This window comes from Cucumis melo, chromosome 4 (genome assembly GCF_025177605.1).
Source record: "Cucumis melo cultivar AY chromosome 4, USDA_Cmelo_AY_1.0, whole genome shotgun sequence".
NCBI lineage: Eukaryota > Viridiplantae > Streptophyta > Magnoliopsida > Cucurbitales > Cucurbitaceae > Cucumis > Cucumis melo.
The window spans coordinates 16,242,974-16,258,163 of record NC_066860.1 but is presented as its reverse complement, the minus strand read 5'-3'; the positions used below and the strand labels follow the sequence as shown (position 1 = coordinate 16,258,163).

Genomic DNA, 15,190 nt, shown 5'->3' with positions numbered 1-15,190 from the left:
CATTAAATGATACATACTATAATAAAAAAATGAATTGAGTTTATAATATAGCATATGTATTGTTAAATATTTTTATATGTATTTAACATAGTTATGATTTTTAAAGTATAAAATTCAAATTCCAAATACAATAAAAACATTATAAAAAAAAATCATTTTTAAAGTTTGCTATACTTAAATCACAGAATCTGAAATTAGTTTTCAGAAACAGAATCGAGATTGTCCACCAAATGCATATCTGATGGACTTAATGAATTCGAAAACATAAAAGAGAGTCCGAATTTTCTACCAAACAGGCCATAAATTTCTCCAATTGCATTTGTTGAACTAAAAAGAAGATCTACCTAGCCGAAGGGACATCTAGAGTGCTAGATTGTGCAACACTCATTTCGAGTTGATGATGTTGTTTATCACGATTAGATTCCATGGCCATGCATTCCTTCAACTCGACCACAACTTGGCTCATATTTGGCCTATCTTTAGATTTGGAAGATACACAAGTCATTGCTACATCAAGAGCTTTCCAAACCGAGTTTATGCCGAAATCTTTTACCATTAGCGGGTCGATTATCGATCGAATATCACCTTGAGAAATCAACATGCTGACCCAATTATATATGTGAGTTACATCCTTGTCTTCCCCTCTTATCAAAGCTGGTTTTCCTGTAATGATCTCAAGAATAATCACTCCAAATCCAAAAACATCACTTTTCTCGTTTAACTGGGATGTAGTGTAGTACCTGCCCACCAAAACAAAAACAAATTAACAGTACACAAAATAATAAGAAAGGCTATTTCCTAAAAATCAATAAAATTTAAGAATCTCTCCTTCCTACTTCTATTATTTTCAATTATCTTTGAACTTTTTACATGTTTCAAAGATCTAGATGAAGAGTAGAAACTCATAAGAAAGTTTAAGTGAGACATGTGGGGCAGTGATATCTAGACCAATTTGATAGTGTTTAAGTCTAAATTTCCATTTCAAGTCCCCTCCTACATAGACAGTGAATGAGAACTAAACTTTAATTTTTTGTCCAACGTTCTAAAAGTAGTCTTGAAACAAGATCAAGTGTAATTATATCGATCACAACTTTTAAAAGAATAAAAAGTTCTTTAAAACAAGCTAATGGCAAAGACATTCAAAATTGAGCACTATCAATACTCGAAATATGAATTAATATATGATATATCAATCGATGTTATGCAATCAGACATGAGAAAAAGATTTGAGTGCAAATTATTATTACTTACTCTGGATCAATGTAACCAAAAGTTCCAACCACATTTGTGGCTGTGACATGAGAGGCACCATTTTCTGTTAGGAAAGCTCTTGAAAGCCCAAAATCTGAAACTTTTGCCCTGAATTCATTATCCAATAATATGTTTGAAGATTTTATATCTCTATGTATCATTGCTGGTTTGATACCATAATGAAGGTACTCCAATCCTACAAGGTATAAATAATTAAAAATTAATGGAGAAATTTTAGGAGAGTAGAAAATTTCTTCAAGATAAACTATAGTATAATTACAAACCATGTGCTGAATCTACTGCTATACGAAGTCTATCTTCCCAATCCAAAACCTTCGATTTTCCACCTACACGTACGTGTTAGACATTTGACCAGTCAAAATTAAACGCTTCAGTTGATAACTAAATTAAGTAAATATTACATCGACACTAAATCTACTGCTCTGATAATTAACACTGTAATCATAGATATTGATCCAAAAATTTAAAACCATATCAACACTTCAAAAAAGAAAGTGTAAATACTTGAAATAAAAGATCCCAAGTTTCCTCTTGACATGTATTCATAGATGAGTCCTTTATTGGTTGATTCATCACAATATCCAACAAGGCCAGTCAAGTTTCTGTGATGAACCCTTAGGAGAAGATCAACCTGCATAATTAATTTTACATCTTCAAGGTATGAAAAATAAAAATATTTAAATTATACCTCCTAAAAAAGTTATCATATGTTCAAATAATATATTTGATAACGGTTTTGCTTTTAGTTTTCTTCTTCTTCTTCTTCTTTTTTTTTTTTTTTTTTTTTGAAAATATATTTAAACATATATACATATATAAACAATGCATCCAACTGCTTGTTTTTGCTTTGTTATCTACTTTTTTTACAAGGATTTGTGATACCTCGGCTTCAAATTGATCGTAGCCTTGAACTGATTGAGGTGAAAGCATCTTAACAGCTACTTCAGTATCACCAATTTGACCATAGTAAACTTTTCCAAAACCACCCCCTCCAAGCACTCTTTCCAAATTGTTTGTAATTCTCAAGATATCACCATAAGAATATGATCTTTTATTTGAGCCCCATTGTTTTGTTTCTCCCAACACAACATCTAAAGGAAATGATAATTATTTAAAATTTAAAGTAATTATTATGAAATAAAATGATGCATTTTAATTTTAATAATCTTACCTTGTTTTCTATGTTTAGTCTTAATCCAGAAGATAACACCTGAAATTATGAACAAAAGAAGAACAAATCCACCAACGATTGATGCTACTACAGGTACAATTATGTTCCTTTTTTCTTTCTTTTCACTTGGAGATGTATCGATCAACAGATTTGGATTTTCCCCATACCTATATGATCAAAAACAAATTAATTTAATGATAATTAAGGATTTTAGTTCATTATTATATTCATATTTCAAACTTTTGCACAAACTAAATTAATTATTACCCATTTAAAAGTAAATAAAGACTAAATTATTAGGGATTATCCGTAAACGGAGTTTTAATACGCAACGTACTTAATAGTCAATTTGTATTCTATTCGGATTCTTGCTTCCAAATACAATAAAATGAACTAGAATAGTCCTAAGCATATGTATCACATTGTTTATAAGTGATCACAAATACGAAATTTTGTTATATTCGTAAATATTTTCAATAGTTTTGGAATTTAAAACAAGAAGAATCTTCAAATTAAAAAAAAATGCAAAATATCATATCGATATTGATTAACAATGAAAGAAGTACTTGTCTATTGTTGAAAGAATTTAAAATTTTGTTGTATTTTATAAATATTTTCAATAAATCCGTTATTTATTTCTTCTAAAATAATTACTCTTTTATCTTTTAAAATTATTTTAACTTTTAGTGAAAATATACTATCAAAGAAACAAAATTTTACCCTAAAGTCAATTTTCTGGATTTGCTAACATATATATATATGTATGTATATATTTTTTTTTTTTTTGAGAACATAAAATAAAACTTTAACCCTATCAAATCCCTCTTTTTCGAATACATATCCAACAGCACCTAATAATTTTCTAGCTCCAAAAAAGTTATTGCATGAAAAGTACTTTTCAGCGCTATAAAAAAAGAAGTAGAAGAGGAAATTTAAAATGAGAAAGAAGGAATGGATTTCATACCTTAAGGTTAAAGAACCATCTTCGAATTTTTCAATGAGTTGGGAAGGAATAAGTCCTGAAAGATTATTTCTTTCTAAATTCCTGCAAAGAAAAAAGAAAAAAAAACCAAAACAAAAAAACAATTATTATAGTATGAAAGTAAATATTTTAAATAACAAATTTTTTTAAAAATATTTATAAATATAGAAAAAATAAATTCTAGTTTATTTGAACACATTATATCATATCTTCCTGTCATATATAAATTACTTACAGCACTCTCAATAATGGCAATTGAGTGAGAAAGTCAGGCACTGCTCCATTCAAGCTATTATTTGATAAATCCCTAATACCAAAATAAAAAAGAAAGGAAACAAAAGAAAATTAGTGGGTTTTAATTAAATTGTGTGTGATGTGATAAATTAATGATCAACAAATTAATTAATTATATATATATATATATAATTAGAGAGACTTACAAAGTGTCAAGCATTTTAAGACTAGCTAGTTCTTCAGATATTTCCCCTGTGAGTCCACTTGAGGATAGATCCCTGATTGCGAATTCAACCATTATTTTCAGTGAAAACAAAGAAACTATACACATTTGTATATGAAGAAATTTAAGCCATTATATCATCACCACCCTCCCTACCAATTAATATCCTACCACTGTTTTCTTTGATAACTAAATGCCTCATTTTAGACGTGTTTTATGTGTAGTAAATTTTATACTCCGTTTACTAATTATTTTGATTTTATCATTTTATTTTATTTTTTTATTTTTCGAAATTAAATCTACACGCTATTTACATTTCAAACTCTTTTACTTTGTTATGACATTTTACAAACATTTGAAAAGACTAACCAAATTTTAGAAACTAAATAAATAATAAGTTTGTAAGAAAATTTCTTTTTATTTTAATGAAAGTTCAACTGTTATATTTGAGAATAAAGTTGCAAATTATTGTAAAAAATGAAATGAAATAAACTTAATTTTCAAAAACCAAAAATCAAACATGAAATGGTAATTAAGCGGGATTCTTGAATTTTTTTTTTTAGATTTTTTTTAGGTAAGTATATTCCATCTTAATTTCTTATCATGTTTTACATATTTCTTAATTAAAAAGTTGACTTCTTTTTCCTAAAAAATTCATTTTTTTTCGATGAAAAAAAAAGTAGATAACAAACCTCAAAATTAGGAGTCTTTTCAAAAATATAAAAAAGTAACAAAATATTTACACTGTATAGAACAATTTCGAAAATAGAAAAAGCTCATAGGCCCACCGTGTAAAATATAAAAAATGCCCCATCAACCACGCCATCAACAACTCGCGCAATATATTTGCTACACGATCGTTTAGATTTTGGCTATTGTTTGGTACACGATCGTTTAGACATGACTACAATTTATTTTTTCAATTCTATTATTTAATTTGGTTACATTTAAATTTGGTTACACGATCCAAATCTAAACGATTTTTTTTTCAAAATTTGTTACACAATCTTTTTTTTTACACGATCGTTTAGATTTGGCTAAATGATTTTTTTAAATTTTTTTGGTACACGATCGTTTAGATCTGTCTATGATGATTTTTTTACACGGTCGTTTACATTTGGTTACTCTAATATAAATGATTTTTTTCAAGATTCTTTATACACGATCTTTTAGATTTTGCTATTTTTTGTACATGGTGGTTTAGATTTGGTTACCCAAATTTAAAAGACGTAAAAAAAGAAGAGGAAAAAAAGAAAAGATGATGGAAAGAAATAGCAATGAAAAAAAGAAGAGGAAAAGTAGAAAGACGATGAAAAGAAATCGCAGCGAAAAAAAAAGAAAGTAGAAAGACGATGGAAAGAAATTGCAGTAAAAAAAAAGAAAAAAAGAAGAAAGACGATGGAAAGATTAAACGACGTAAAAGAAAGAATTGAAAAATAGATGGAAAGAAATCACAGAAAAAAAAGAAAAATAAGAAAGACCATAAAAGAAATCGCATAGTAAGACCACGAAAGAAATTGCAATAGAAAGACGAATAGCAAGAAAGAGAAGAAAAATGGAAGGACAAAACTGAAATATTTAAAAAATACCTAAATCTAAGAGCTTTGTTATGGGCCGTAAATATAGTTGGTATTTTGCTACATTTATGAAAGTTTCCCAAAAATTTAGAGACAAAACGACCATTGTTTATATAAATTTTCAAAAATTAAAACTCACAAAATAGGCTATTGGACAAAGTCTTAATGGAATTTAAGTGATGCGAAATAATGATGGGGTCTATCTATGACTTAATTAACTTAGTGTGTACATATGTTATAAAAAAATGTAGTAAGTTAGGGTGATTGTTTATCAAATATTAATAATCAAAGTGGAGATCAAGAGGAAGAAGAAGAACCCAAAAGGGTTTGAGTAAGGAGAAATTGAAAAACTTACAATGATGTGACTCTTGGAGGCTCAAAATCCACAAAGCTACAGTTGACTCCTCGCCAAATAAACTGTCTAGGCATACAAGGATCCCCTTCCCAATTTCTTCCAACTCCATACACTGCCTTGATATCCAAAATGCTCTCAACTGAAACATTATACGTACGTTATGGCTCAACTGGATTAGACATTATATTATAGAAAAATGGATGGTATTCAGACTCACCATCTTGCTCATCTGTGGAAGATTGAGAGAAATCAATGACCTTGTAAATTTCAATGGCATTTAGTAGGGGAGGATGGGTGGAATTAGAGGCTCTAACGAGGGCAAAATCGTAAGTTCCGCCTGTTAGGGCTGTGGTACTGTAAGAGACAACTCCTTGTAAGTAGGGTAAGGAAATTTGTCCCTTGGTCCAAGGTTTGCCATTGAGTAATATTTCAAACACTCTCGACTCATTTGGTTTAAGCTTCTGGATCTCAGAGAAAAACATGAAGACATAAAACTTGGATGTCTCGTCTTGCGATATCCAGTTGAATTCCATTGGAGCGGTGGCATTTACGGGTGTCGCTGCCGAGGTCATGACTGATTGAGGGGGTATGAAGACTTCAGGGTCATTGGTGTCTATGGGCTCAGTCGTGGTTAATGTAGTCCATGCTGGAAGTGGAATCATGGCGTACCATAGTCGATCATAAACGTCATCTTTGTACCTTCGTAAATGAAACAACGAAGCAAAGTATATATCTGTTAGTATTTCTTATATATATATATATATATATATATATATATATATATATATATATATATATATATATATAAGTAATATTGTACTTCTTTCTAAGGTTCGAGGTGGTAAAAAGACGAAAAAGATTCAAATAATTCGAACAATCCCAAATTGAATTATTAAAGTTAAGTTGAATTAGGGTTGGATAAACTAAGTGCTGTTGGAAACGCGATGAACACCCCAAATAAGTAATCACCAAATAGAATATTTGATATAAAACAAAAAACTTTTTGGAAAACTTGTTGTGTGTATTCAACTCACACTTGGATGATTTAGATTAAAACATTTCAATCCTATTTATAGGATTGTCATAAGAATAACTCATATCACAATTAAATACAACAAATTAAATCCTACATTTAACTAAGGTGAAACTCTTACTAAATTACCTCTAACATTTTTAACTCACATCCTTCTCTAACTTACATAAATTAACTCACATATAACTTATTTATTTAAAACATGTTTAATTTTCAACATCCTCCCTTAAACATGTTTTTTTTTAAAAACTCCAAACAAAGTTCTTAAATTGTTAAACACATTAACTTTGAGTGGCTTCGTAAAAATATCTGCAATTTGATCTTCGGTCTTCACATATTCAACTTGAACTTCCTTCTTTGAAATGCAATCTCTGATGAAGTGAAATCTTGTATCAATGTGTTTGCTACGATCATGGAACACAGGATTCTTTGCTAAAGCAATTGTTGACTTATTGTCTACATGAATCACAGTTGGATCATCTTGCAAAATTCCATCTGTCTTTAACAAATTTCTTAACCAAGCTGCAAGACAAACACAGGAAGCTACAGCAACGTATTCTGCCTCACAAGTGGATAATGTCACAATAGGTTGCTTCTTAGAACTCCATGTAAATGCAGTATTGCCAATGAAGAAAACATATCCACTAGTGCTGATCTTTCGATCATTAGTATCTCCTGCCCAGTCACTATCACAGTAGCCTTCAAGCTTGAATTCTTTAGATGAAGAATAAAACAACCCATAGTCAAGCGTACCTCTGAGGTAACGAAAAATTCTCTTTGCCACTTTCAAATAAGTAGTTGTAGAAGATTCCATAAATCGACTCACCAATCCAACGCTGAAAAGAATATCTAGTCGTGTGCAAGTCAAATATCTCAAACTCCCAACCAAACTTTTGAAATATGAAGGATCAACATCATCTCCTTATTCATGTTTAGACAGTTTGGTCCCAGTTTCAATCGGAGTTACGACTAGCTTAGAATTCATCATATTGAACTTCTCTAGTATATCGTTCTTGAGAGATGAAAATTCCTTCCTCTAACTACTTCACTTCAATGCCAAGATAATATGACGTTAGTCCTATATCTGTCATTTCAAATTCTTGTGTCATCGCGTTCTTGAGATCTTCAAACATACTTGCACAATTTCCTGTAAAAATTAAGTCATCCACGTACAAACAAACTACCAAAATATCTCTATGACCATTAACCTTAATATAAAGAGAATGTTCATAAGGACACCTTAAATACCCATTATCAAGGAAATATTTGTTGATTCTGCTATTCCACATTCTTGGTGCTTGTTTTAATTCGTATAATGCCTTCTTCAATTTTAAAACTTTATCCTCTTGGCCTTTCATAGAATAACCAGGAGGTTGTTCTAAGTAGATTTCTTCTTCTAGATATCCATTCAAAAATGCCGATTTGACATCCATTTGAAAGATTTTCCAATTATTTTGTGCAGCAAGAGCAATTAACAACCTTATAGTTTCCAAACCAGCAACGGGAGCGAATACTTCATCATAATCAATGCCTTTTCTTTGAGAATATCCTTTTGCAACTAATCTTGCTTTGTATTTCTCCACTTCTCCCTTTTCATTTCTTTTTATCTTGAACACCCATTTGACACTTACTGCTTTCTTTCCATTTGGAAGAGTAGAAGGTTCCCACGTATCATTCTTTTTTATGGCTTTTATCTCTTCATCCATAGCAATCTTCCATTTGTCATTTTGCGAAGCTTCTTCAAAATTCAAGGTTCACTGTCACCAAATAAACAAAAAAGAGTAAGGTTATTAAAACTTTGACTTAACTCTTCAGTTTCATCATATATGTCTCGTAAGCTTCTCATGCCACGAGGCCCTTCACTTGAACTTGCAGATGATGAACATGTGCTTTGTTGTGGAGTGATTGGCGATGTTGGTGGAGAAGCAATGTCACTAGGCTCATCACGATCATTGGGAAAAAATAAAAATTTGTAATCTTCTGGTTCGTCATTCCAATTCCATGATGTTTCTTCATCAAACACAACATCGTCTTCTTTGTAACAGGATTATAAAGCTTGTAGCCTTTTGAGCTTGCATCATAGCCAACAAAAACATATTTCTCACTTTTATCATCAAGCTTACTACGTTTTTAATCAGGTATATGTGCATAAGCCATGCATTCGAATACTCTCAAATGACTAATGGATGGTTTTCTTCCTATCCATGCTTGTTGAGGAGTTTTGTTCCATAAGCTTCTAGTATGAGAACGATTTGACAAGTACACTGCACACTCAACAACTTGTGTCCAAAATTCTTTTGACATCTTCTTGCACTTCAACATGCTTCGAGCCATGTTAAGTATTGTTCGGTTCTTCCTTTCGACAACACCATTTTGTTGAGGAGTAAATGGAACTGTCATAGGTCGACGGATTCCATTTTCTGCGCAAAAAGTTTTGAATTCATTTGAAGTGAACTCACCTCCCCTGTCTGATCTCAAAGCTTTAATGTAATAACCACTTTCTTTTTCAACAAGAGCTTTAAATCTCTTGAACATGTCAAATACTTCTGATTTCTCCTTGACAAAGTAAACCCAAGTTTTTCGGCTGAAATCATCAATAAATAATAAGAAATAATTATTCTTATCAAAAGAACTTGGTTTGATGGGTCCACAAAGATTCGTGTGAACTAACTCCAGTGGTCTCCTTGCTCTCGAAGATGATTTTTGTTGAAAACTCTACCTTGATTGTTTGCCATGAAGACAACCTTCACAAAGTTGATCTGGATGTTTGATATATGGCAACCCTTTCACAATGTTCTTTCTGGCTAATAATCTTAAGCCATCAAAGTTCAAATGCCCAAATCTCAAGTGCCAAATCCAATTGGGATCTTTCAAACATGACTTTAAACATTAAGCAACATCAGTTTGAATGTTTAATAAAAACATTCTATTTTTCGTCATTTGCACTTTATCAATAATTTTGTCATGATTATCTCTTATCAAAAGACTATAATCCTTCATCAAAATATTCTAGCCTTTCTCTAAGAGTTGCCCCAAACTCAAAATGTTGTTTTTCATATTGGGCACATAATAAACATTAGAGATAAACTCATGCTTCCCATTCTTCAAATTGATCAAAATTTTACCTTTTCCTTGAACTGAAATTTTTGTGGCATCACCAAATATGATATCGCCACCAACAGATTTATCAAGTTCCATGAACATTGATTTACTTCCACACATGTGATTGCTTGTACCACTATCGAGATACCATGCACTGTTTTCACATGTTTCCGCACCTTTGCATGCACTGTTTTCACATGTTTTCACATTTTGATCAATTCTTCAAATTGATCAAAATTTTACCTTTTCCTTTAACTGGAATTTTTTTGGCATCACCAAATACGATATCGCCACCAACAGATTTATCAAGTTCCATGAACATTGATTTACTTCCACACATGTGATTGCTTGTACCACTATCAAGATACCATGCACTGTTTTCACATGTTTCCGCACTTTTGCATGCTAGAAACAATGAGGAATCACCGCTTTCTTCATCTTTCTCAGCATAATTTGCATTTTCTTCAACTATATTTCTGCATTCCCAAGAATAATGGCCGAATTTATGATAATTATAACATTTAACCTGTCTTTTGTCATACCTCCTGTCATTATTTGATCTTTCCCCACTTGACCTCAAATAATGTTGTCTTCCTCTACCTCTTGATGAATTTGAGTTTGAATTACTCTCATCAAATTTTCTTTGACCGTAGCTTCCTCGACCTCGATCTTTGAAATCACCATGTCCACAATTACCACCACGTCCTCGACCTCGATTTCCTTTTTCTAGGCTGTCTTCCTTGTCTTTTAATTTCAACTTTGAACTGAAAAAGTTGCTCAGTCATCTGCTTGTTCTTCTTAAGAAGCTTCTCTTCATGGGCTTGTAAAGAACCCATAAGTTGATCAATGGACATTGTACTCAAATTCTTTGATTCTTCAATAGCTACAACGATGAAATTAAATTTTTCATCCAATGAGCGAAGTATCTTTTCTACTACTTGCTCATCGTTTATTATCTCACCAAATCTTTTCATTTCATTTGCTACTACTAGCAATCTTGAAGTATAATCTAAAACTGATTCAGACTCCTTCATATGTAGTGATTCATAATCACCTCTCAATTTTTGAAGGCGAACCTTCTTGACTCGATCTACTCCTTTATACGTATTCTCCAAAATTTGCCATGCTTGATATGCAGTAGTTGCTCCAGAAATTTTCTCAAAATTGTTATCATTAATGGCTTGATGAATGATGGTGAGATCCTTTTAATCTTTTTTTCTTGTATTTTGTAAAGCTTCTCGTTGAGCTTGATTCAAAGCTGCATCACTTTGTGGTTCTTCATAATCATTATTAACAATGTCCCACACATCTTGTAAACCAGGTAGAGCTTTCATTCGAATACACCAACTACTATAATTTTCTTTCGTAAGTCGAGGTAGTTGGAAGGGAACTAAATTGTTGTTCGCATGCAAAACCAATTTTTTTGACTCCAAACTCAAGCTCTGATACCACTTTGTTGGAAGCGTTTGATGAACACCCCAAATAAGTAATCACCAAATAGAATATTTGATAGAAAACAAAAAACTTTTTTAAAATCTTGTTGTGTATATTCAACTCACACTTGGATGATTTAAATTACAACATTTCAATCCTATTTATAGGATTATCATAAGAATAACTCATATCACAATTAAATACAACAAATTAAATTAAATACAACAAATTAAATCCTACATTTAACTAAGGTGAAACTCTTACTAAATTAACTCTAACATTATTAACTCACATCCTTCTCTAACTTACATAAATTAACTCACATATAACTTATTTATTTAAAACATGTTTAATTTTCAACAAGTGCTTATTTTGGTTTGATTCGAATTATCGAAGACTATGAACTTTGACTTTGAGGGCTGGGTTTGTTTAATTTGCCCACCAAAATTTGGTTGATTGAACAATTTCTTCTTCTTCTTCTTCTTCTTCTTCTTCTTCTTTTTTTAAATAACGCCCATATCTTCTTGACGTGACCCAAACACAAATCCTACAAAATTTTGTTTTTGAACAACCTAAGTTTTGAACACCAATCAAATCTTCATTTCAAATTAAATTAGTTTTTGTTGAACTAAAAGATTAGTATAATATAAAATAATAATACTAAAAATAGAAGTATGAGTTTTACTTCTTGAATTTTATTTGTAGTTCCTCACCTAACAAACCAAAATGTCGATCAAAATATTGATCCTTTAAATCGGTCTTACTTATTTTTGTTTAAATATTATCTTCAAATGAGAATTAGATTCTTTGTCCAAAAAATAATTATTTTTACCCAAACAAACATCATCTTTACGATCTCTTCAACTAAAATGCTTATTAATTGTTAAGTGAACTCCTAATTATATAATTGACAATCTTTCTTAAAAGTTAGAAATTTAATTCCTAGACTCTTATACTAGAAAATGTTTGTAAAGTTGAAACTTACCTTGGGAAATAGACTTCTATGCTGAACAAGCAGATTCACAAATCTCGGATTGATAAAAAACTTAACTTGATGAGTTCTGACAAATCTAATTACATTAATTACTTTTAACTTTTTACTGGAAAAAAGTAATAATTGGAATTAAATACTGACCTAACGTTTAGTAGGATATAGATCATATAAATTTGACCTAATCTTTTGTTAGTAAGCAATAATTTAACTCAAATTTTATGTACGAAACTATATATATATATATATATATATATATATATATATATATATATATATAGTTTTAGTAAGAAGAAGAAATTATATAGCCGACCTGTAAGAAAGATTTGTAGCAGAGCCCACATCAAGGCGTAAGAAAGTGGCAAGCGACTCCGATCTAGTTTCATAAAGAAAGATTGGCAAAGGCCTAAGCTCCAAAGCCGAAATGAACGGTGTTCCGGTGCCAGTGTTGACGAGGCAAACTTCTACCCAATTCGACGAAACAATATGCATAATCTCCAAATGCTCAGTCGTGTTTTTGGCGTCGAGTGTTACAGAAGTCCATAAGTTGGGTCCGAAGTAGAGATCAAAGCCGGGAAGCTTGTTTTGATCATCGTAATTGCCGTATAGAAAGCTGGCTCGAATCAAATACTTGGTGCCCGATTTCACTCTTAGTCTGTAGCAGTTTCTCACCCCATTCGGAAAACTTCTTAAACTCCATAGTTGTTGTTTGAGTGTATTACTTAGGTATACTGACGATATATTGTGGATTGTTCCAGTGCTTATGAACGCCGCGTCGGATTCGTAGTTTATGTTTGTGTGCTGCTCAGTATAACTTGTGTTCGGAGGAATTCCACAGTCTAAACTGATGAAACCTGAAACCAAATGTGTTTTTGTTGGGTAACAATTTCATTTCATTCCAGTGACCAAAATTTATTTAATTACCTATGGTCATTTAAAAAGAATATTTGGAATTCTTAATAGCAAATATTACGAAGTTCATGAATAGCAAATAACACAAAACAAACAAGTAAAATGTCGAAATATTGTGAAAATGTTAACAAGACACACATTTACGTCTTGTTATAAATTACAGTTATTCAAGTTGCAATTAAATGATAACGATAAGTAAAGTCGTATATGATAAAAAGACTAAATTCTGGAAGAACAACAACGTCGATTTACCGAGATTATCATAGGACTTTTTGATATTTTTGCTCTCATTTAACCTCAAAATCAAAAGAAGATAATAAAAAAAAAGAGATGAATAACTTGAAAATGAAGAAACAAAGAAAAACGTCACGATGAAAGTGGTTTACCTGAAGGATTCTGGCCTGAAATGTAATGAAAGAAAATTGAAGCAGAGAGAAGAGGAAGGAGGAACCGGGGGACAGTGGCGCTCATCGTTGACGAATTAATGAAGATGTGTGTGTGAAAGTTAAACTAGCATTTGTTTTTCTCTGCTCTGACAATATGATGCCAACCCATATGGGCCAAACCCTACCATATGATTTCTTTTTAATTTTTAAATAATAATTATGTGAATTGTTGACTAATTTGGTGTATTTTGACCACATATCTATACTATATTAAATCTATATATATACACACTATATTAGAAGGGAAAATGAGATTTTTTTACATTGCTATATATATATATATATTTGTGAAGAACTAATTTGTCATTCCATGCATCTTTAGGGAACAACTTTTGAAATTGGGTCGGTTGAGAAGTATTTTAACAATAAAAATGTAATCTCTTGTATCCATATAGAATACAATTTATTGGGTGCAAGTGGTTATTTTATTAAGTCCTTCAATATTTGGGACATGATCCTTCGAACTTAAGTGTCTATTGGTAATTGTTTTTGTAGGTAGTTATACATAGAATGAGTGTGTTCACGAATGTATGGATGTGATCCATATATCAAGTGACTTATTGAGTTGGTGTTTGTTGTGAGAGGTTAGAAATAATAAAGATTATATTGTCATTGATAACAGTAATAATGACAACTAAAGTTTAAAGTTTAAAGCAGTTGTAATAATAGTAGTAATAACAACAATAATAACAAAAAAGAAAAAAGAGTGGTGGGTGGTGTAATAAAGTTTAAAGTACTAAATGCTGCTGCTGCTGCTATACATCTAAAATACTTCTATTCATCTCCTTACGTGAATACATACACATACGTGAATACATTAAAATTTACGTAAATAAATCTAAAATACATGCGTGACAACAATAAACAAAAAAAATGAATCTTAAATACTTACGTAAATACATTACAAATTACAGTTTTTCTTCTAAAATAACAATAATAACAGTAACAAATAAATTCAAAGAAGTAAAAATTTTACTCATTTCCTTTTCTTTCGCTCTATGTTTTCTCTAAATAAGAAGAAAAAATGGCCTAAGGTTACGATTAAAAAATAATAACAAAATAAGAAAATAAAGAAAAAGAAGTAAAAAAACAAATATAAACATTTCCATATCTATTTTCTCTCTACGTTTTCTCCAGTGGAGAAGAAGAAGGCTAAATATTAAGATCTTAGAGAGTTCTTTGTTGTATGAGGTACAAATTCTTAAAAATAAAATCTTTGGTTTCAACTTTGGTTTGTTTTGGTTCTCATCTAAAATTGAACTAAATAAAAAAAAAAAATCTTAAAATTTTAAACCGAAAGGAATGGAACTCATGTTGTAATGAACTTGAAATTTGGATTTGATTTAGTTTAGTTTTGTCGATTATTAATTAGGTTTAGTTGATTTTTGTGTTCACCCTCACTGTCGTAATCGATCTTATTGAATAAAAAAGAGTTGATAATGTGAAAAGAGCAATGGA

The 15,190-nt window shown here is 30.8% G+C and overlaps 1 protein-coding gene across 1 annotated transcript; it reads right to left on the bottom strand.

The window, feature by feature from the left end:
- LOC103489991 (putative leucine-rich repeat receptor-like serine/threonine-protein kinase At2g19230) lies at positions 1 to 13,823 on the bottom strand. The gene is made up of 13 exons (XM_008449353.3): positions 13,673 to 13,823; positions 12,688 to 13,228; positions 6,032 to 6,513; positions 5,815 to 5,953; positions 3,866 to 3,937; positions 3,661 to 3,732; positions 3,408 to 3,488; positions 2,444 to 2,610; positions 2,155 to 2,363; positions 1,777 to 1,903; positions 1,536 to 1,598; positions 1,252 to 1,447; positions 1 to 740 (listed from the first exon to the last, which is right to left on the bottom strand). Exons 1-13 carry the CDS (start codon positions 13,755 to 13,757, stop codon positions 341 to 343), a joined length of 2,634 nt encoding a protein of 877 aa, XP_008447575.2. The 5' UTR covers positions 13,758 to 13,823; the 3' UTR covers positions 1 to 340.
- Between the last annotated feature and the right edge of the window lie 1,367 nt (positions 13,824 to 15,190).

Excerpts from the sequence above, each read along its gene's own strand:
- LOC103489991 (XM_008449353.3), bottom strand. The coding sequence starts at position 13,757 with ATGAGCGCCACTGTCCCCCGGTTCCTCCTTCCTCTTCTCTCTGCTTCA. Across the intron at positions 6,514-12,687 it reads GCTACAAATCTTTCTTACAG|GTACAAAGATGACGTTTATG; the intron begins GTCGGCTATATA and ends TCATTTACGAAG. Across the intron at positions 2,364-2,443 it reads GACTAAACATAGAAAACAAG|ATGTTGTGTTGGGAGAAACA; the intron begins GTAAGATTATTA and ends CATTTCCTTTAG.